The sequence below is a fragment of the Corapipo altera genome, unplaced genomic scaffold (assembly GCF_003945725.1).
Source record: "Corapipo altera isolate COAL_440 unplaced genomic scaffold, ASM394572v1 1, whole genome shotgun sequence".
Classification (NCBI taxonomy): Eukaryota; Metazoa; Chordata; class Aves; order Passeriformes; family Pipridae; genus Corapipo; species Corapipo altera.
Genome location: NW_020884873.1, coordinates 38,664,204 through 38,685,688, shown reverse-complemented (window position 1 = coordinate 38,685,688; position 21,485 = coordinate 38,664,204). Strand labels below are relative to the sequence as shown.

Genomic DNA, 21,485 nt, shown 5'->3' with positions numbered 1-21,485 from the left:
GCCAAAATTCAGCCATGCGTATAAACTGGAGATAGATTTCACCCATAAAGATGGAGAAATGAGATGATACTGAAGAAAGAATCTTAATTTTAAGGTGTGTATAGTCCTTGTAGTCCCTGAGCACTTCTATTTGATGCCTCAGAAGAGTGACACTAGCTCAGATGAATTAGGATTTTTTTTTCGGTGTAACTGGTTTATTAAAGTAAGTCAGACTATAACGTACTTTCTCAGTTAATTTTTCATTGAGCTATTCTGTAAGTACTCTGTTCTTGGCCTTTTGTGCTTCATTCATTCTGTCAATTATACCATTAGCAAGATGAACATTAAAAGCAGCTTCTCAGCTATTACTACAGGTAAAAAGGAAAAGCAAAGATAAAAGTAACTATTCTTCTCTTATTTTGTTTTATTATTTTGGTTTTGTTTTATCTTTTTCTTAAAATTTATGCTAAATGCTATGGTCCTCCACCTTGTATCATCAGATATTGGGCCCCTCATTGCATTCAATAAGCCTTGATTTCTTCTCAAAGTGCAGTCAAGGCTATGACATAGAATAACTTGCCTGGCACAAAGACACTGCTTTACAAGTGCTTCTGAGAGAAACTGAGGAAAACAAGGTCATAATCATAAAAGTTCTCAGTTAAAGCTTGGTTTATTTTAGCCTTTGCAAACTCTTAGGTCATCCCACTATCAAGTAAATTACGTAAAGATTTTGGAGCTCTGCCTGGTAGTGGTCTGTAGAGGAGTAGAACATAAAGATGTTTCACCTCACACCTGAGGTTGTTTCAGAGTCTGCATACGACCACTTATTTAGCAATGGGCAGTAATTCACTAATTGGTGATAATTGCATTGTTCTGTGTGGCTATGAAGATAACCTTTTTTTTCCCCCTTGAACAACTGTAATCTGGTTTTGGTCCAAGAGGTACTAATAATCCTCTGCTGGTACAGAAAAATTCCTGAACAGACAGACATGACCATAGACTGCATTTCTTGGACATTTTTTGCCTAAGAAAACATTACAATACTGTGGGCTTTGTAGATGGAACTTGTCAGACACCTTTCATACATTTTAGTATTTAAATAAAGCATATCTGAATTGCATTGTTTGTTTCACCACACAAAGAGTTTTCCAGACTGACCGCATTTTATCTTTCTGCTGGTGCAGCAGGAACATTTCTCCAGTATGCTGTGATGATTTCCTTTTCTAAAAACTGTGTATGTACTGTTGTGTTGATTCCTAATTTAAAACATGTCTTTCACACTTGTAAATAGCAAAGCTTCCCTTCTCCTTTCTGTCTTTTTTTTTTTCTCCCCCATTCAGGAGAAAGAAGTTGTTTAAAGGGAAGAGGGTTTTGGTTTTGGTTTTACAGGCTAGACTATTTTGGTTTTACAGGCTAGACTATACTGATCTTTTCCTCTAAAGATAATGGAGCTAAATAAGATGAGCAGATGCTAGTTAGTGCTGAGATATTAAATAGTTAACTGTATCACAAACTGAAAATGTTTAGGATCATCTGTCTTACCATGTAGCAAAAATATAAACCTTGAACTATGAATCACAGGTTCTGTTGCACTGGAGAGTAACACTAATTAAAATTAATTTGTTTTTTGACTGTGTCTCAATGGTGAGATGATATTTTCATCGTAATGAGGACTTAAGTGTTAACTGATCACACACTGTCCATTTAGGAAAAACACTGTTGTGTTTTGATTCCATTCTGCCCATTTCTAATGGTGTTACCACAGTTCATGGAACTCATTACTCTGATATACTGTATGCGTGAAGAAAACTCAGTAGCTATGACGATTTTGGTCCCTTTAGTGGGTGCAAAAATTGCTATAAGGGCAGGTGGGGAATATTAGAAGGATGTGGAATATTTATAGTATTTCTGCAGTGCCTTTCAAACATTCTGCATTTATTCTTTTATGTGCTGCTACTCTGGTAGTGTTTGCATTGGTTTCTGCCTATAGGTAGCGAAAACAAGTAATGAAAACATGAGATGACTGCACCAAAGCAGTTACAATTGAATGGGGAATAAGGACTTGAAATCAAAATGCTTGTGGAAACCTGCTAAATAAACCCTGTTTTATGAGGCAAGATCTTACTAATTTAAAAAAAAAAATTGTGATGAATTTGAGAAGGTAGGGAAATTTCCCCTCCTCATTGTATCACATCATCCAGGGAAGAATCTCAAACATATGCTCACTAATCTCAAGTACACCAAATGATTTTTCAAAAATTTTAGATGTCTTGATCTTGTGACTAGTTACTTATATCAATAAGTTCATCCTCATTTCTTATTAAAGGGTTCCAATCTGGAAATGGGTCATTGTGTTTCCATACACTAAGAAATTGCAAAGGGGATTGGCACATTTCCTTGTCAACATAGTTTCAGGAGAGCCCTAGTCCTAGATGTGTGTTTGGACATGAGGTGACCAAGTGTAGAGTTTACCTTTTTCATACTGCAAAATAATGTTGAATAACTGAATGGCTTTAATTAGTTATACTGATCTACAGTTCATACAGTAAACTAGTTTTCCTGTATTTCATGACAAGTCATCAGTGGACAAAAATGAAAAATGGACATAGAATGAGATGACACAACATTATACTGTCTAACAACTGGACTCTAAACCCTTTAGATTAGAGCTGGGGCAGTGTTTGTCTCATTAAACCTCCATTGCATTAGAGCAGCCCAGGAGTTACAGTTCCATGCAATGTCTTCACTAACTGTGAATATGGTAGGTCAAATTCAACAAAAATAATATTAACACAGAGAGTGTCAAGGCTTCCCTGAACCATTCCCTGAAAGTTCCAGGGCAAGCGACACATTAGATCTCAAGTTTATTATGAGTTTCGAAACCACCCTGTTACCTCCAAACACTGGAAGTTCTTGTATGGGCTTTGAGAGTCTCCTACCTTGGGAAGAGTATGTCCTGCTGTTCATTGCCACTAATTTGTATTGAGCTCTAATTTCTTGTTTGCCTTATTTCTTACCCATACAAAAGCTTCTTCTCGTCACACAGAAGTGTGAGGGGGCAGGCAAGACAACGAATCAGAGGATGAGAGAGATGAAGGAGAACAAAGTGGCAGCAATAATAGGTTATTTTAGCAGTGCTCAACTGTCTGTGTGTTTCATACAGAGTGAAGCAGTCACTTTAGTAGATGAGACTTTCTGATTACCAGACAGTAATTTCTTTACAGATTTCTATAGGTGAGATAACAGGATGAGTTATAAGGTGAGAGTAAAAGGAAGGTGATGTGGGGGCTGTGTGAACATGGGGACTTAATAAGAATGGAAACATTTGGTGGGAAAGAGGAGAAAATGGTGAGTGAGGATACTGTTTGAAATATGGGTTAAGGGTCCCTTAGGAAAAGAATGAACTGAGATGGTTTTGAAGATGAGAATGGAAGGATTCTGTTGGTAGAGAAAAGTGTTGGGGTGGGATGGTTTGAATGGAGGTGGGAGGGAATGACAGAGCTCAGCCACACTTTAAATGGAGTGGACAGTGTTGAACAGGGAGTAGCTAATCCTGACAGAAAGTGGGGAGGGACTCAAAGATCTTAGTAGACACCATTGGCAGAGTGGCCAGCAAACCAAAATGTGGCAGAGTAAGTTTTCCATGTGTGCAGTTATTCCAGCACATGGTCACCAGGTGAATAACTCTTGTCAACATCTGTACGCAGTGAGAAGAAACCTTACCAACTTCCCTCTTAGGTTGTAGTCTGTTTTCCAGTGTGTGGAGGGAAAATGTGAAAAATTCATAGTTCTTCTTCCCCCTAAAAGACTGATCATGGAAGGGTTCATGGTCTCTTTTGTACCAGACCATCATCTTTACTCTGTGTAATCTAGCTCTTAGTAGAAAGACCCACTTTAACTGCTAACTTTTACAAGGTCTCCTTTTATAGCATTTAACCTTTTTTCAGCAATTCTGGAAAGCCAACAACCCACTTGCTGATGTTTATAATTTACTCTTCTAACACTTGAGAGAAATGACAGTAGTAACCTAGTCTTCCTCCACAAAGAGGTGACAGCTGATTGTTTGATCTTATGTCTCCTGAGGCTGATAGTCTGTAAACTGCTTTTCCATCATTGAAGAATGTCGGCCTTTGGCCAGGAGCCACAGGCTACAGCCACTCCTCCATCACTTTAGAGGATGATCAATATAACCAGTTTCAAACCTTCAGAAGCATGATCAGCACCTCTTTGTTCTTTCTTCCCATGTCTGAAGAAATTAGCTACTTTGGAAATTTGCATCCGAGTCTTTCAAGAGGGGGTAGTCCTTATTCTAGTTTCCATGTTTGTCTTTTAACCAAATAATTTTTGGCAAAACACTTTAAAGTGTTTCCTAAATTGTGGCAATACACTGAATTTTTGTACTGCCCAAACAGAGAAAAGAAGCAGCAAATCAAAGAGTTAGCAATTTGGCATTGATTTCTGTCACTTGGCAGTAGAATACTCTTCGTGTTGAGAGGCGGCTGCCCCAGTGTGCCCAAAAGACAGCGATGCTGTCATCTCCTGAGCTCTCTCTTCAGTCCTTCTCCTCCCACCATCTGTCTGTCAGCACTCTTCATGAATATCCAAATATTGTTTTGGTAGATTTTTTAAAATGCTGAGTTTTGAAGACGTCAGTTCAGTCCCTACATACACACTGACAAAACCAAAGAGAAGGTGTCTGCGTGTGCGTGCACACATGTGCACGTATCTAAAGGGATTTCAGAGAGGGAAGTTACATTCTTACAAATGTACTGATGCCAAACTTACTGTTTCTTCTGTTAAAAACCATTAGTGAGAGAGACCTTGACAAATTAAAGGACTGGGCAATCAGCAACCATATGAAGTTCAACAAGGGAAAGTGACAGATTCTGAGCCTGGGATGGGCCAACCCTGGTTGTTCATATAGACTGGGGAATAAGATGCTGGAAAGCAGTGCCACAGAAAGGGACCTGGGGGTCCTGGTCAATGGCAAGTTGAATATAAGTCAGCAGTGCCCTGGCAGCCACTGGGGCCAACCACGTCCTGGGGGCCATCGGGCAAAGTATCGCCAGCCGGTCAAGGGAGGGATTGTCCTGCTCTGCTCTGCACTGGGGCGACTTCACCTTGAATATTGTGTGCAGTTTTGGGCACTGCAATATAAGAAAGAGCTATTAGACAGTGTCTAGAGGAGAACAATGAAGATGGTGAAGAAAGGCCTTGAGGGGAAGCCATAGGAGGAGCGGCTGAGGTCACTTGGTCTGTTCAACCTGGAGAAGAGGAATCTGAGGGGAGACCTCATTGCAGTCTACAACTTCCTCGTGAGGGGAAAAGGAGGGGCAGACACTGATCTCTTCTGTGTGGTGACCAGTGACAGGACCCAAGGGAATGGCTTGAGGTTGTATCAGGCGATGTTTAGGTTAGATGTTAGAAAAAGATTCTTCCCCCAGATAGTGGTTGGATACTGGAACAGGCTTCCTAGGGAAGTGGTCCCAGCACCAAGCCTGACAGAGTTCAAGAAGCATTTGGACAATACTCTCGGGCACATGGTGTGACTCTTGGGAATGGTCCTGTGCAGGGCTAAGAGTTGGACTCAATAATCCCTGTGGGTCCCTTCCAACTCGGCATATTATGTGATTCTGTGGTTCCGTGAAAAAAACTCCCACACTAAAAAGCATCTGTCACAAAATACAATGTCACTTGTATTTGACCATGATGGTCCAGATTCTCTAGTGTCTCAGTTGCTGCTTATCTGTTGTAATTGTTTCTGATGTTTTTGTTACACAGAGTTAAAGATGATACTTGTGGGCTTTTGCTCTTAGAGATGATTTAATATTTTATGCAAAGTGTTTTTGAATTTTCCATAGATGTTTTTTCAACTCTGGTTTGTTTGCTTGTGACCAGGATATCGTGTTCCTGGTTAAAAAGATGATGCTGTGAGATTAGTAGTGCAGATGTGCCATGGGCAAAATACAGTTATCTGGAATGACTTCCAATGAAAAGCAAGAGACCTCATCCAACTTCTCCCTCATGCTGAATGAGATATTATTTGAGTATGAACTTGCATCTAGACTGAAAAATATGAAATGGTTATTGGGCTTTTCACACAAAGTACCAGTATCTGAGTGTTAGGTATCTACACCTTCTAAGTGGCCACAGCCGTGCGCAGTCATCAGACTCCACCTCATTTAGTCATTTAGGAAAGAGGTAATCCAAGAACACCGAGTACTGATCTCAGCTCTAAACTCTGCTACTAGAATGGAGAAACAAAACCCGTGGTAGCCCAGGTACTATGAGCAGACAGGGCTGTTGCATCCCAGTCAGAGTGTGTTAGTCACTACTACTTGTCATCAGCTGGTTCCCAGAGACAATTTTAGCAAATCTCTTGGACTCCCAGGATGAAGCCTGTTGGGTCATCCTCATTTTCCTTTGTTCTTTCATGCCCTAAATGGTTAAATTATTCTGCTCATTGAGCCAGTACACTGATAGGATTCAGTTTGTTTGCAGCCTGAAACGTTGGTACAGCTTTGTAGTAACATTTTGAAACAAATCATCCATGAGAACTTCAAGGTTGTTCCCATCCAAAGAAATTGTGTTCAAAGCAGTCCGTGGGGCCCCTGTCCAACCTTAATGTGGGGATACAGGAGGTTGTGCCAGCAGGACAGTGAAAGTCAATGGATTTCTGCCTGTGCACAGATCCTCATTTGCCTTGATTTAAAGGTCCCGGTTTCAGTCTTTTATGGTGTATTTAGGTTTCCTTATAGGCCTCCACGGGACCACAAGCTTCTCTATTCCTTAAAAGTATACCTTGTTGCTGTAATTGAAACCATTTTGTTACTGTAATTTCTCCCTAATATTACAGTTCTAGTCAAGTGTTCTTTCCCTGTGGAGGCATCAATTATTATGGGTTTTGAATAGGCCTCTCTTCAGTACACACACTTTTGCTTCTGATGCCAAAATCAGGTTACTGTAGTTGTTTTCCTTAATAAAACATTATCTTGTGTTTCTTCTTTCAAACCCAATGTATAATGTGTACTGGTTAATAATTCCACTCTTTTCCATGCTACATAAACCTCCTGCCATTTTTAATAAAAACTAAAGAATACTACAGGCTTTGTGGGGGTTTTTTTCTACATTTTCTTACTTTTTGTTAATACGTTGAATGTCCAAAGTCCAGGGAGAAGCTTACAGGGTTTGTGCAGGTAGTAAACATACGTAGATTTGTACATTGGTGAGTGGGTAGGGGAGTAAACCGTAGCAGTGCACTTTGTGAAAGATGTTCAGCTGAAATGAAAATGTCACGAGGCTCATTGGCTAATCCATGTGTGTGAAGTGCAGGTTCTTCTGTACGTTGTGGCATCTTGACACCTGGTCCCCACAACTCATTGGATTCAGTAGTGAGTCACCACTGCTGTGCACCCTGTACCTGTTTGTGGATTAGTCTGCATGACATCTATGAGGATGGGAAGGAACAAACTCTGTATCACAGACTGAGAACTGAAGCACAGATTGGTCTCTCTTCTTTTATTGCACAGCCTCAGAAGGAGAAGCTGTTAAGGTCCAAGTGTCACTTGCAGACTCCCTTTAAATACAAATATCAGCTAAAGTTTCCCATTTGCAACCAAGCTAATACTCTGTGTTATTGGGTTCATTCTGCTTTATTACAATTGTTTTTTTCACAGTGTTCAAGACAAGTGCAGTTTTGCATTTTTTGTGAACAGTTCCTCTAAGAAACCCTAAAGATGCTCAACTCAGATGGATGGATGTAGTAGTTATCAGTGTGCCATCTGCCCTAAAACTTGCACTTTTAATAAGATGCCACTGCTGGGACAACTGACACTAAAAATATGTTTTCTGCATCACCTCACAATTGAGGAAGATGCCAAGGCTGTTCAGCTCCACAGGAGATTCCTTGAAGGATCCTTCTGTTATCTAACAGCTTCTGCATTGAAGCTATGTCCCTAAACTGACCAAGGAAAGAATTATGGTATTAATGGAAGGCTATCTTTTTGCTTTATGGCTCGGATTGCTGTGATAAGGGAGTGGCACTTGTGTGATGGATTGATGGATGTGTAGCCAGTCTGTCTCATATCCTATAAACCAATAGCTGGTGTGGTGGGACTAGAATGACTATGCAATCTGTTATAAGCCAGCTTCTATTATCCAAAAGTCAAAAACCTGCAAAATCAAAGCACAGCTATATTTCTCAGTTTGGCCTGTCTTACTGAACAGTTTCTATATAGCTTGAACCTGCAATGTACTGGAATTTCCTTCTTAGTTCTCAGAATAGTTTCCCCCTTAAAGATGCAGACAAAATATTGTATCTTAAGACTGAGCTGTATGAGTAGGTCATACAGTATGAGGATGTCAGTAGCTTGGTGCTGCCCTGTGCTGCACAGTTTTGCCCACACTTGGTAAGAGCCACCACACAAGCCTGTATATTTTCTTGTAGGAGGTGGAGCTGTGTCGCATTGGCAGCCAAGAGAAGCTGGGGCTAACTGTCTGTTACAGAACCGATGATGAGGAGGACACAGGAATCTATGTCAGTGAGGTAAGGACATGGCATTGGGGAGGAACATGGGAGATGCTTGTGGTGGAGGGCTAAATGTGCCAGGGAATGTACAAGCAACTACTCTGAGACCAGAGTGCAGAAGTGTCAGCCTGCAACCAGCTTGTGTCACTCTCAATTAATTTATATTATCAGTTTAAATCATGTTATCCAAGCAGTGTAGTTATTAAAGTGGGCTTCTTTAATGTAAGTGCTTTTAATTACAACATCATAGTTAGGGAAGTACAAAGCAGTCTGTGCATAATCTGCATTTTGAAAGAAATGTGCCCTTATGATGGAAATCAGGAAGATCTTTAAGGGAGAAAAGTGCCTTCTCCACACTCTGCTTGCATTCTCCCCCTGCTACAGCCTTGGCAATCATAACAGTGGTCAGTCATTATTGTATTATTTTTGCTTTTGTTACAGTTGTGGTACACACAGACATACCACAGGTGGGTGGAGAGAGTAGCTTGGGAGATGAATTGTTGGAAAAACAAAAAACAGAATACTGGATACTGAAATGGGAAATACTCAGATTTCATTTGCTTCACTCATAAAATGTGGCACACAGCACAGGGTTTTAGTGTTTCACGGGTCAGTCCGCAGGACTTCCAGGAACACTATGTCCCTTTGAGTCTCCAGCTATTCAAAGAGGAGTTTTTTTTGGGTAAAGCAGAACGCTTGTGAGTTCAAGGTCACTGCTGAGTCCAAGCTCACTGGTGATTTTTCTGCATGAACTGTGATCCAAATTTGTTGCTTTTTCAACATGTTGAGCCAAATTTGGACATTAAGAAAAGGTTCTTCACTTAAAAGGGTGGTTGGTTCCTGGAGCAGGCTCCCCAGGGAAGTGGTCACAGCACCAAACCCGACCAAGTTCAAGGAGCAACTGGATGATTCTTTTAGTCATATCATTTAGTTTTAGGTAGTTCTGTGAGGAAAAGGTTGTTGGATTTCATGAACTTTGTGGGTCCCTTCCAACTTGAGAAATTATGTGATTCTGTGATTCTAAATTCTGAGTGAAGCTCATGGACAGAGAGGATTGGTAAAGACAATTCTCCTATGTATCAGTGACTGGGGATGAAAGCAAGATTGCATATTCACAGGCCAGTAGCAATGTCAAAGAAACTGAAAAGCACAGCCTTGGAAAAAGAATGAGGAATTAATATAAATTACCCAAGACTATGTCCTCCACCAGTTTTATAAGCACTGCTGTTAAAGTCTGTTTGACCTTGTGAGGGCAAAGAAAGTTCATGAATCTCTTAATACATTCCAGGATTATATCTGAAATGTTCTGGTTTTCCTACATGGTAGAATTTTTTCAGACCTTTGAAAGTGAATGTAATTATATTGTCTTTCGTACTTGATTGAGCACTTCAGGTTTATTTCTTTTTTCTATGACAATGCACAAGACGAAAATAATATCTGAGATGTAGAGGATGTAACCTGTGAACCCAATGCTTAACTCAAATGTTTGGTTTGAAAAAATAGCTTATGGCATGTTGAGGCAAAATAAATTATTTTAGATAACTATCAAATGAAAGGTGATAGATTGAATTGCCCTGCAGCAAACACTAGGTCATTGCTCAAAGATGAGCTGTAGTGACTTTGATAAACTATCAGTGGAGACCTAAACATCTATTTATCTTAAACTAACTTAAAGTTAATTGGTTCAGACTAGGAACGTTATACAGGACCTGTGAGTGATCTATACAGTGTGGATCCTTTGGGTTTTTTTAATGTTTCCTTGTGAACTGCAAAATTCCAGAGGAAATAGCAATCAATAGATTGATTACAGAGATAATAATTTAATAATAACTGTTTCCATGGAAGAAAAAGAATTGTGCTCTTTTCCCAAAGACAGGCTCATTTGTATAGAGGTATCAATTGCTGCAGAAGCACCTCAGTCCATAGTGAACTTTCACAGAAAAGGGTCTCTGTCATTAATTTTCAATGCTCTGACAGCTGAAGGTTAATGCCTGGCAGTGGCATAGGAAAGTATTAATCTGAAAATCATACGCTCCCAACCCTTTCACCCTTTCTGTTTTGAGGCCTTTTATCTGAAACAAGCTTATACAATCCTTTAAAGAACTGTTGAGTTCATGTGACTCTAAAGGAAACTTCAGATTGCCTCTGTATGGTGTAAAAATGGTACTTTTTCTAATCATGCAATTGTGCACCTGTTACAATTTCCTGTAAAAATCTTTTCATGTTCAGTTAATGGATATTGTCCTGTGCAGGTTGATCCAAACAGCATTGCTGCCAGAGATGGACGGATCCGTGAAGGAGACCGCATTTTGCAAGTATGTGTCAACAGACTCTTCATTAAACTCATTCTTTAGACAAACATGCAGTGCCATCTTCTCTGTGGACTGTTAATGAGGGAAGGAAGTTCTCTTTGTTACTGTGATCGATGAGAAAATCCATGTCTGTCTATTTTTTAACACAATAGCTGGGAGCTAGAGTGCGTGTACTGAAAAGTGAGACTGACAAACTCGTTCTGGTTCATGCATTTACATCCCATGTCTTTTTTTCCCCCATATTTATTAGAAAATCTCATTTCTACTACGTTCATCTCAGTGTCAAATTCTAAACAGGATCCTGCAGACATAAATATGAGTGTCAGAGATTTGCTGCTCATTCACCAATCGCATAAATTTCGGTAAAGCTCATTTCTGCTGAGCATAGATGATAAGAGTTTTCATACAGAAAATGTGCTATTAGAGAAGGATGATCCTGAACATACTTAAGTAGGGGATTCATTAAGCCTTTGTTAATGTTTTCTTTCCTTCCCCAATAAAACAACCCTTTTCTGAATTGTTTTCTTATCCACCATCCTGGCTTTTTTTTTCCCCTTCATTTCTGTTATCTACTCACTGAAAGAGCTGCCCCGAAGAGAGGTTTTTGTGATACAGCATGGCTCCTGTGGGGGAGGGTAGCTGGCTCCTGGCTCTGGAGGAGGGAAATGAACCTGTGCAGACAGGGAAGTAGCTAGAATGGCAGTGGGTTTCCCTTTTTTAACAGACAGTGGATAGTGCATTTTTTGCCCTAGTGCAAAATCACAAAACAGCTACCAAGAATCACTAAACAGGAAACTCTTTGCTGTATTGTAGCATTTTAATTTGGGTTCCGAGTTGATTACCCTTGCATTTTGACCTTTTTTCTCTGACACCCCAGAAGCAGCTCCTGGTGATCACAGGTTGCTTTTCTGTAACATAGTCCATGATTGCCCTTCATTAACGCATGAGCTTTCAGTTTGTCACAAGATCAGTCTGTTCCTTCCTTAAAAGCTTTTCATTTGTGCAGGAAATGTCTTTGCTGAAACTTATAGCTGTATCTCTTATCCTGGTTCAGCTTACATCACCTTTTGGAGTGTAGCTACACAATGGAGTCTACCACCTGGCTTGCCAAAGTGGCCCATTATCTGGAGAGGAAATAATAAATTAGATTTTAATGTCAGGGCTCACTCAGGGGCTGCTGGTTTATTCTCTGTGTGGTTGGGACTGTAAAAACATTCATAGGACAATGTTTTCCCCCAGAAGACACAGATGCCACGGTGTGAGGGAAGTGAGGTCCTCAGCAGGACTTGGGGTGAAGGGACCATGCCAGGTGGTGCACCTAGGAGAGGAAAGTCAGGGCACTGCCTTCTGTGTCATTCTGTAAAATACCTACTGAAGAAAGAAAACAGGATATAACAGTATTTTTAACTTTCAAAAATCATAAAAACACTCCTTTTTTATTCAACCAAGTAGAAACAACTTTCATTCCAACACTATGTTTGTCAAAATAAGGAACTACTCTGTTGAGAGTACTTCCATTTTCTGCTACTTTCCTTGCTTTGTAAAGTTTCTGGGTGGACAGCCAACAGCAGGTCAGGTGAATGTTCTCCAGTTCCTAATGAAATTCATTTCAATTTTGAGTAAAGGCTCTGGGGATGAGAGAAAACATAGATAATTCTGCCATCCTCTTGTGGACTGGAGCATTACTTTAATGTCAATGCTGATATATAGCTATGAGTTTGATCATTAAAGTTAACACCCAGAGAGTTATGTGGAGTTTACTTTCATATCTGAAAATACATTGAACCTCTATCTACTCTTATTGATGAGGTAACTCAGAGAAATAGAAGGTGACAGTGCCATTATGGGGGGATTACACTGAGGCTGGGAGAGAGACAGATCCCTGAGCATGGGGGCATTTTCTGTGGGTGACAAGTGGCATTGGTTGAGGGAGATTCTCTCTTTTGTGTATTCCTCACAAAATTACAGTAGGTTTCCTCTCATTTTTGAGGCTGTTAACTGCTCCTTTCTCATTCTCAGAAATTACCAACCTTCACAGTTTCCTTAAGCAACTGAAAACTGCCTGAGTATTTTACATGAAATGTTGCAAAGTCAAGGGAAATGTTTTATAAGGACAGTCTTAGTGACACTTGTCTAAACTTCTGCTATTTTTAGCTGTGACCCTCCAGTCTAAGTGCTGTCCAACAGGGTCAGATGCCGTGAGGCAGGCTGAAGTCCTGTTCATCCCACATGACGGTGCAGCTGAGGCAGGGTGGGCACCTCCATGGGGGCAGCCTGGCTGCCCCCTCTGGGGTCCCCAAGGAGCAGTTACTCAGCTGATAAGAGTCACTGGAGTGGCCACCATGGCTGGGGATGTGTTGCACAAGATGGAAGCCTGCTCCTGAGCCTCTCTGTGGTTGCATCTCTGTTTTTCAGGTTAGAGCAGCACTGTGTTACCTGGGTTGTCTGGTCTCCCAGCTGTGTAAGCTTTGAACTGTCTCAGACGTTTCACTCATTGCCAGTTAGGTCATCAGGGTACACTGGAGTTTTCTTTAATCTGAATTTAAGCCGTATTTTGAGTCAGGCCAAACATATATGCTTTTCAACATATATGCATATTCAACTTTCTCTTTCATCTACAACCAGAAGTTTCTGCTACTTTGAAATTGAATCACTAGATTTTTTTTCCCCTCAAGTATTCAGATCCTTCTGTCTTCCGATTTTGTTTTCACCCTTTTCCCAATAGATCAAATTTTTGAGGTTTTGTTGCCACAATGAGAATAATTCTTCTCGTGCTGTGAAGTGGACAAAATGAAATACATGTGGGAAATAAGATTTTTATTTGATGCCCTCAGTAAAGGGTTTTGGACAATGCAAATTGTGTTTGTTACCATGTAGTCATGGATGTGGTTGTTTTAATGGACTGACAGAATAGGAGAAAGGTAGCAAGAAAAGCACAGTCTCATGGAAGAACCACTTTTATTTTGATTATCCTCTTGTAAGGGGGATACATATGTTTTGTGTGGTTCTGTCTACTAAGCTGTCTACAGAAATATGAAATGATTAAATGGAGCGGCAATAAGCAGTGGCCTGTAAGTATTGCCTGGTGAGAGATAATACTGTAGCTCTCTAATTGGCTCTCTACCAGAATACAGTGTGACTGATTTCAGCTGTAGCATTACCAGTCTTGCTTCTACCAGCACTATTATCTCAGAGTGACACTTCCATTACTCTGAACGGAGAAAGATGAACGTCACCTGTCAGGGGCTGGTTAATTGTGTTGCTAGATGTATGTTACCAGGGCGCAGGTTGGACATTTATGAACATAACTGCTTCCTCTGATGTCCACCATCCTTCAACGATCAATACAGCTCTTACAGTAAGCGCATAATTGAGCGAAGGCACTTACCACTGAGGGGCTGAAGATGAACCCATTGCACAATTTTCATTGTCCATACATTCAGCACAAATGAGCTGATATCTGCCCTTTATTGTGCGTTGCTTTGTGGAAATAGAAACTAATGTGCTGCTTTCATTTGTTTTCTAGATAAATGGCCAAGATGTCCAGAATCGTGAAGAGGCAGTGGCACTGCTCTCCAGCGAAGAATGCAAGAAAATTGTGTTGCTGGTTGCAAGACCGGAGATGCAGGTTAGACTAAATAGATGCACTGAGCCAGAACCTGGGTTATACCATGCATTCACTGTCACTGTAACTAATGAACTGCCAAGAAATAGGAATGCCAAAGTTACTGACAAAAGGAGCAAACAGACAGTTGTGGAGCTTCCCCTGTTTAGCTAGCAAAGAAAATAATATGATATTATTAGGGCTTGTTTTCACCAAACTAAGCAATTTTTTTTCCAGCAGAGTAAGCGGGTGTATAAATAAAGCTGGCAGGACTAAAATGGTATTAGTAAAATATGAAGTAGAACTTGAAAACTATATGTTACTCATTACATGATTCTGATTTATTCGGGGGATAAATTTCTCATACTTACCTTTGTCAATTTTATCTTTTATGAGAACTTTATAATTTATATGAACTTACACAAAGCTGTAACTTGTCACTGGTGAGGTGTCTTTTTATGCTATGTGCTTATAAGCAGGCATGTAAATGATTTGTTTATGTGCCAATTATAGTACTTTCACTACAATACCATTAAGCAAACAGGAATCAAATTGGTTTTAAAGCACTTTGGTCAAAAAAACGTGCTTGCATCCTCGGAGATGCATTTTCAAAAGCTTTAGAAGCATTTTTATCGTTTTAAAAATAAGATTATGCCAATGTCAAGATTCTTACCATACCAAGAATTTTTAATATCACTGCAGGGGGCAGATGTTAGATTCATCATCAGATTAAAGGAGAGGTAGAGTGGTAGAAGACTACTGTTTGTACTTCTCTTTATATTCCATTTGTAGGCCTTTGCAAAACATAAAGACATTGTATTTTCACTGTTCTATCTGCCAGCAATTCAGAGTTGATTATGTTGCCCTTTGTCTCTCATGCTATTGATCTGACTCAGTCTCACTAGCTGCATACTCTGTATAAATTAAATTAAGTAAGTGTAATTCAGTGCGACTTGGAATCTCTGCTTCAATAGAGTAGTTATAAAGGAGTCACAACTTCAGCATTCATTTCCTTTATGTTTTTCAGGAATCTAAACAATTCCTGTAAAACTGGTGACAAAGTACAGGAAAAAAAAAAACATGCCTCAGTTTATATTGCAAAATTGTAACCCTCAATTGCAGAATTTTGAAAGAATTTTTTCAACTTATTGTTTTTCAATAGGGAACAGAAACCCACCCACTTATAAGATACATGCTCAGGGAAAGTTCATTCTCTGTATTTATTTAGACTAGTCAACACGAAAAAATTACATCTATCTGAGTTAAGGGATTACTTATCTGTACCAATGTAGCTTCCCATGTAGATGCTCCTTACAAACTATAAAATGTGGTTTGGTTTAGGTTTGGGACTTCGGGGTTGGATTTTTTTGTTTAGTTTATGTGTTTTAAGAACATACTCATACAAAAGCTTTGGAAAAGCCAGAGTATGTCAGAGATCAGGTTGTCAACTCCTTTCTGCTAGTTGCATTGCTTTGACTCTGGTAAAAGACAGCAGGATTAAGCAGGCTTTCTTTTCTAGATAGAAAATGGTAATGGCAGAAATGCAGTCTTGAAGGGTGACTGCTGAGCACATTCTTTTGGTAACAGGGAAGAAAACTTCTCTGACCATGTATTCGTGCAGTGAATAACGATGAATGATTAGGTTTTGAGACAGAGCACCAGAGGAGCTCACGCACCCCTGCGTGTGCATTCTGATGTGTGTATGTGTATGCAGTGTATGTAGTGTACATGTATGCTAAGCCATATATTAGTTTTATTCTAAAAACTGTAACATCACAGAAATGTTCTCATTAGTTAGATACTGAGCCTGCAACAAAGCAGCAGATTGGCCCAAATGAGGTTCAACTTTCATCTTCCAGATTTGTTGATCTGCAGTTTCCTCAAATGAGGGAAATTAAACTGAATCCTTTAGGGTTGAGGACGGCTGTGTTCATTCTTTCCTTGAGGAAAAAAATAAACAAGACAAGTAAAGAAAACAAGTGGCCATTACCAGATGTTTCACAGAATAGTTTGAAAGTAAGTCCCATTAAGGACAAACAAAAATTGTAAGTCCTTAAGAAAAGTAGTCTCCTCCTAATCCCAAACTGTAGGAGGCCAGCTTTGCCAAGGGAAATAGTGAAAGGCTTATATTCTTTATGAAAGAGTTCGTTGACATGGGCAAAACCACAACAGAGTTTGTAAAGGAAACACTGGTTTCCTGCCTGTATTCAATTAGAAGTGCTGCACAGCATCAGTCACTTCTTGTGCAGCTTGGAACTACTACTTGCTGGCTTGGTGTAACTTTTCTGACTGACATCTGGGACCGGAGCTATTCTGGCTTTGAGACAGTGCTACTTCTGCTTTAGGTGTTGGCCTGTGCTACATTGCTCTTGCTGTCTTGGGATATGAGTAGTTGGTAGTCTTTTAATTGTCTAATGCTGAGGATTTTCCCTTCTGGCATGTTTTCGTCACCGTCATCATCTGGTTTCTTCATCAGTGACAAAACAATAAGTGTTTCCTTCTGCTGCAATCCTGTCGTTACAGCCGAGTGCCACTGACCATGTCAATGAAGTGTGCCATCTGGCAAGGAATTGCAGATACAAATGGATGTGCACCATGTTCACACATGTGCATAATGAACAAAATGGGAAGAGTAACGTTTTAGGCCAGAGTGCCTGTTTTATCAGTTTAGAAAGACGTGAAGGGCGTAAAATGGGTGCGGGAAGAGGATATACACACTTGACAGAAAACATAGCATTCCCTCCTGTCCTTTTGCAAAACTGTCTTCACCAAATGTCAAAGTATTGTTTTACACTCAGGGAAAAAAACCCAAACAAATGGATAAGCCTTGCTTCCAGACACACTGGGACAACAAAAATTGCCTCCCTTCAAGTCACCACATTTTTCTGTGACCCTACTCTCTTTATTTGTTTACCTGGAAGATCAATGGGAAAATGGTGACAGAAATACAGCATAAGGTTTCTATTGAGGTGGCAGCAGCAGGGCACAGCACTGGGATGGAGGTTGTTAGAGAAAAGAGACCGGTTGCCTCCTGGCCCTATTAGTAACATTGCCGCTCTTTTAGTGTGGGGGTTCTCTGTGGTAATGAACATGACAGCTTCAGGATTATGTGCTGTGCCTTTCATACCTTTTGAAAGGAAATAATGTCTGTGCTGTGCAGTCTCCTTCATTATGAGAGAAAATCAGTCATACTGTTTTACGAAAGGATAAAAGGCATAAGAGTCCAATTTTTTTATCCTTCTTTTTCTCCTTTTTCTGAGACGTGAACTCCTTCCGCCTGGCTTTCTGAAGAGAATCATTAGGATAAAAAGAACTAGTCGAGCATTGCCATTTGGGTTTACTCTATTTTAGCATGTGTCCTTGCTAACATAAAATATATACTAATGTATTCTTTGCAGCTGGAGGAAGGGTGGCTGGATGATGAAAGGAATGAATTCTTAGAGGAGTTAAACTTGGAAATGTTGGAAGAGCAGCATAATGAAGCAATGCAGTACACAGCAAACAAGGTGGAGCAGGTAGGACTGCTACTAAACATATAATTTGAAATTTTGCTATATATACTTTTTTATTAATAGAGACATATGCTGTAAAATGGAGTCAAAGGCTTTGATAGATTTCTGTCTCTAAAATGCTGTGAACTCTGGCACACTGTAGGTAAGGAAAAGAACAATAGATGCTTAGGCCCAGTATGGCAAGTTAGCAAACAATTTAAGACTGTGTGATAAGTGCAGGTTTCTCATTTTCTCTGAACATGCAGAATAGTATTGCTTTCTTGCTTTAATTCTGAACTGTTCAGAATTTATGATGTTATACTTTGTTTCAATTGTTTTTAATTAGTTTTATCAGTGTAGCCCCTAGACCTCTGAGTTGAAATAGGTGCTCCTCTCGCTGTATGCATGCAAGATACGAGACACCCTTGCATCAGAGAGCTTGCAAAACAAGATGGAAAAGGTATTTAAAATAAACAACAGGTGTTATTGTAATGAAAGTGTATTTTTCTTACACCAACAGTGCACAGCTCGGCATTTGTTTCGTTAATGGAGACAAATAAGCATATTGTTAGCATAGTCTCAGCTTGCTGCTGTCCTGACTTTTACCTGGTCATATGTTATGTAGGTGGTGTGACTGTGGCAAAGATACCATACATCTTTGTTTCATCAAGGGGTCTTCTCACTGGTACTTTGTTGTGGAAAGTGTAAGTGTCCACTCCTGGATCAGATGATCTGTCAGCATGCACACCTGTGTGGAGCCAAAGACATAAAATCCAACTTCATTTCCTGGCTTCTGGATTCTGCCGCTTGGGAGAAACTGGTTTTCTACCGACAGAACTTTTGTCTTACAATTTTTTTCCCCATTCTGAATTGCTCACAAACAGCCTGAGGCATTTTTCTCTGGAGTGCAGAGAAAGACTGTGAGAGCCTTCTCTCTTCACAAAATCACAAAATCACTGAATATTCTGAGTTGGAAGGGACCCACAAGGATCATCAAGTCTAACTCCTGGCCGTTTACAGGACCATAGCCAGGAGTCACACTACGTGCATGAGATTCTTGTCCAAATGCTTCTTGAATTCCATCAGGCTTGGTACTGTGACCACTTCTCTGTGGAGTCTGTTGCAGAACCCAACCACCCTCTGGGTGAAGAACCTTTTTTTAATGTCTAACCTAAACCTCCCCTGACACTTCTTATTGCACCACACAACTTTAGGCCATTCCCTCAAGTCCTGTCACTGGTCACCACAGAGAACAGATCAGTGCCTACCCCCTCTTCTTCTCCTAACGAGGAAGTTGTAGACTGCAATGAGGTCTCCCCTCAGTCTCCTCTTCTGTAGGCTGAACAGATCAAGTGCCCTCAGCTGTTCCTCATATGGCTTTCTTTCAAGGCTCTTCACCATCTTCATTGCCCTACTTTGGACACTCTAACAGCTTCATATCTTTCTTATATTGTGGTGACCAAGACTGCACACAATATTCAAGGTGAGGCTGCATAAGTTCTTCTGGAAACCAGGGAGCTTATTTGGCTTCAGATACCTCAGGATCTGGTCCACACTGGGGGCCTGAATGTGCATCTATTCAGTTTTCTCCTGAACTCCTCTCCAGCCTTGACACTGGGCTAATGAGTACGTGATAGCTCCTATTAAAGCTATTCATTGTACGTAAATTAAATATTCATTGGGACAGAGACAGTGACAGAATAATAAGTCAATTACATGGAATATGATAGATCAGATTACAAATCTTTGATCTTATAAACATTTAATTACTTACATTAAGTGGAATAACTCCAGGATCAGAGGTGAAGCGAGCCTTACAAAAGGTTTTATAGGAGCCTTTTAGTTGTGACTCTCTTTTCCCGGCAGTGATGCAAGCCTTGGTTTCCCAGGTCAAATGTGCTGCACTGATACCTACTTTGATATTTGGCATCTTCTTTATTGTTTTAACCAAAATTTTATCTTGGATAGCAAAAGATTTCCTGTTAGAAAGAACACTTGTTATTTGCAAAGCAAATTCGTTTGCATGGTGACATTTTCACAAAATTCCCATTTCTGGTAGAAATTCCTGAACAAGTCTATCTACAAACTCCTACTAGGCCCTCATGTGGCATGTTGGGACCCCTGAAATCACTTCACAGTTGTGATGTTCCACTCCAAAGTTCTTGTCAAGTTTTGGCTTTTTGACTGAATTTGGGTTTTGGATAGTGTTAACTATTAAACAGTGGTGTTCTGTGAAGTGGTTTCACAGAACCTATTGATATTGTTTATTTCCCATTTTGATCTTTTACCAAGGATATTTTTTTTCCCCTTTTGAGATTTTATATTACTGTAGAAGAGTGTTACACTTGAAAAACATTATGGTCACTTGTGCTTGTCAGTATCTGACATTGGGTTGCTTGAAGTAATTCTAGGACAGCCAGACATTGCTTTGCCCTTCTGATGAGTAATTGAGTCAACCAAATGCAGCTTGGTGTGTAATGGGGCGTCAGTAATTTGTGACAGCTGCTGCCTTTCTAGACTTTACATAGTGACTTGACAGAAAACTGGTTCTTTACTTCATGTTAGGCTGGGAAATCTAGTAATTTCCTAAGGGGAATCACACAATCCATTGGAGCTATGAAACTGCTCTTATTGCAGCTGCCAGTGACCAATCTGACTATCTTCAAGCTCCACAGATGGCCATGGAGACCAGCTTTGTTTTTAGTAAACAAAAACTCAGTCCTCTGGTGTCATAATCATCTGTCATCATGAGTCTTAGAGCTAAAGGAATGAATACACTCTATATCAGAATATTATTCCAAATATGAGTCTGTTTTACAGAATGCCATTTTAATATTTAATGTGAGCTTTCACAGAAAAGTTTGGTACAGTTTGTAATAGAAGAATCAAGTATATAGTCATGTCTTTGACCCACTCTATAGAATTCAGTCAAGAATTGTATCTTCTCTGTATGGAATAGTTCAATAAACCTTGAGGAAAGATGTAATTCTCCGTTTTTTTATAACTCATTATGTTCCTTCCCCTTTACAACATCATGGTTCATTGTGCAGCAGAGATAATTTTCAGAAGAATACCATACATTTGCCATGCAGAAATTCTTATTGGTATCATGGAATATATCAAAACCTATTAAGAAGAGAAAGAATTGGATTAAAAAAAAATCATTCTTGTTCATTCAAAGCTGAAATGAAGTGAAAATATCTGGGGGAAAATAATTTTTTTTGTTAGAGAGGCCTTTTAGTGCACCAGTGAAATCAATTCTAAACTTCCCTCATGGCTGGAGTGGTTAGCCTGACACTGGAGATTCCTCTCCCTATGGCCGGTCTCCCTCTCGCTGTCAGAGACTGAGCACAGATCGCACTAGCAGCTATGTTTGTTAGACCCTTCAACTGAATCTTACTGCCTTCAGAATTTAGTAGCAATCTGGGTTTTGAGTCCCAATATACATCATAAGTTGTAAAATGAGAATAGAACAGTGCCTGAATGCCTGTAAGATTAGCCATTTTATAGGCATGAATGCTTGCTGGAGCTGAAATGCAGAATCTTTTGAGGTTCATTTATTGCTTGATTGT

The 21,485-nt window shown here is 39.9% G+C and overlaps 1 protein-coding gene across 3 annotated transcripts in view; it reads left to right on the top strand.

Moving 5' to 3' along the window:
• PDZRN4 (PDZ domain containing ring finger 4) overlaps nucleotides 1–21,485 on the top strand; it is a 243,348-nt gene that overhangs the window by 216,943 nt on the left and 4,920 nt on the right. For 2 of the 3 annotated variants that reach the window (XM_027668007.1, XM_027668027.1), the window contains 4 exons: nucleotides 8,426–8,524; nucleotides 10,759–10,821; nucleotides 14,345–14,446; nucleotides 17,821–17,937. In XM_027668007.1, the coding sequence (XP_027523808.1) occupies nucleotides 8,426–8,524; nucleotides 10,759–10,821; nucleotides 14,345–14,446; nucleotides 17,821–17,937 (381 nt within the window). The remainder of the gene's footprint in view (nucleotides 1–8,425; nucleotides 8,525–10,758; nucleotides 10,822–14,344; nucleotides 14,447–17,820; nucleotides 17,938–21,485) is intronic. The other variant, XM_027668016.1, reaches the window with a different exon arrangement.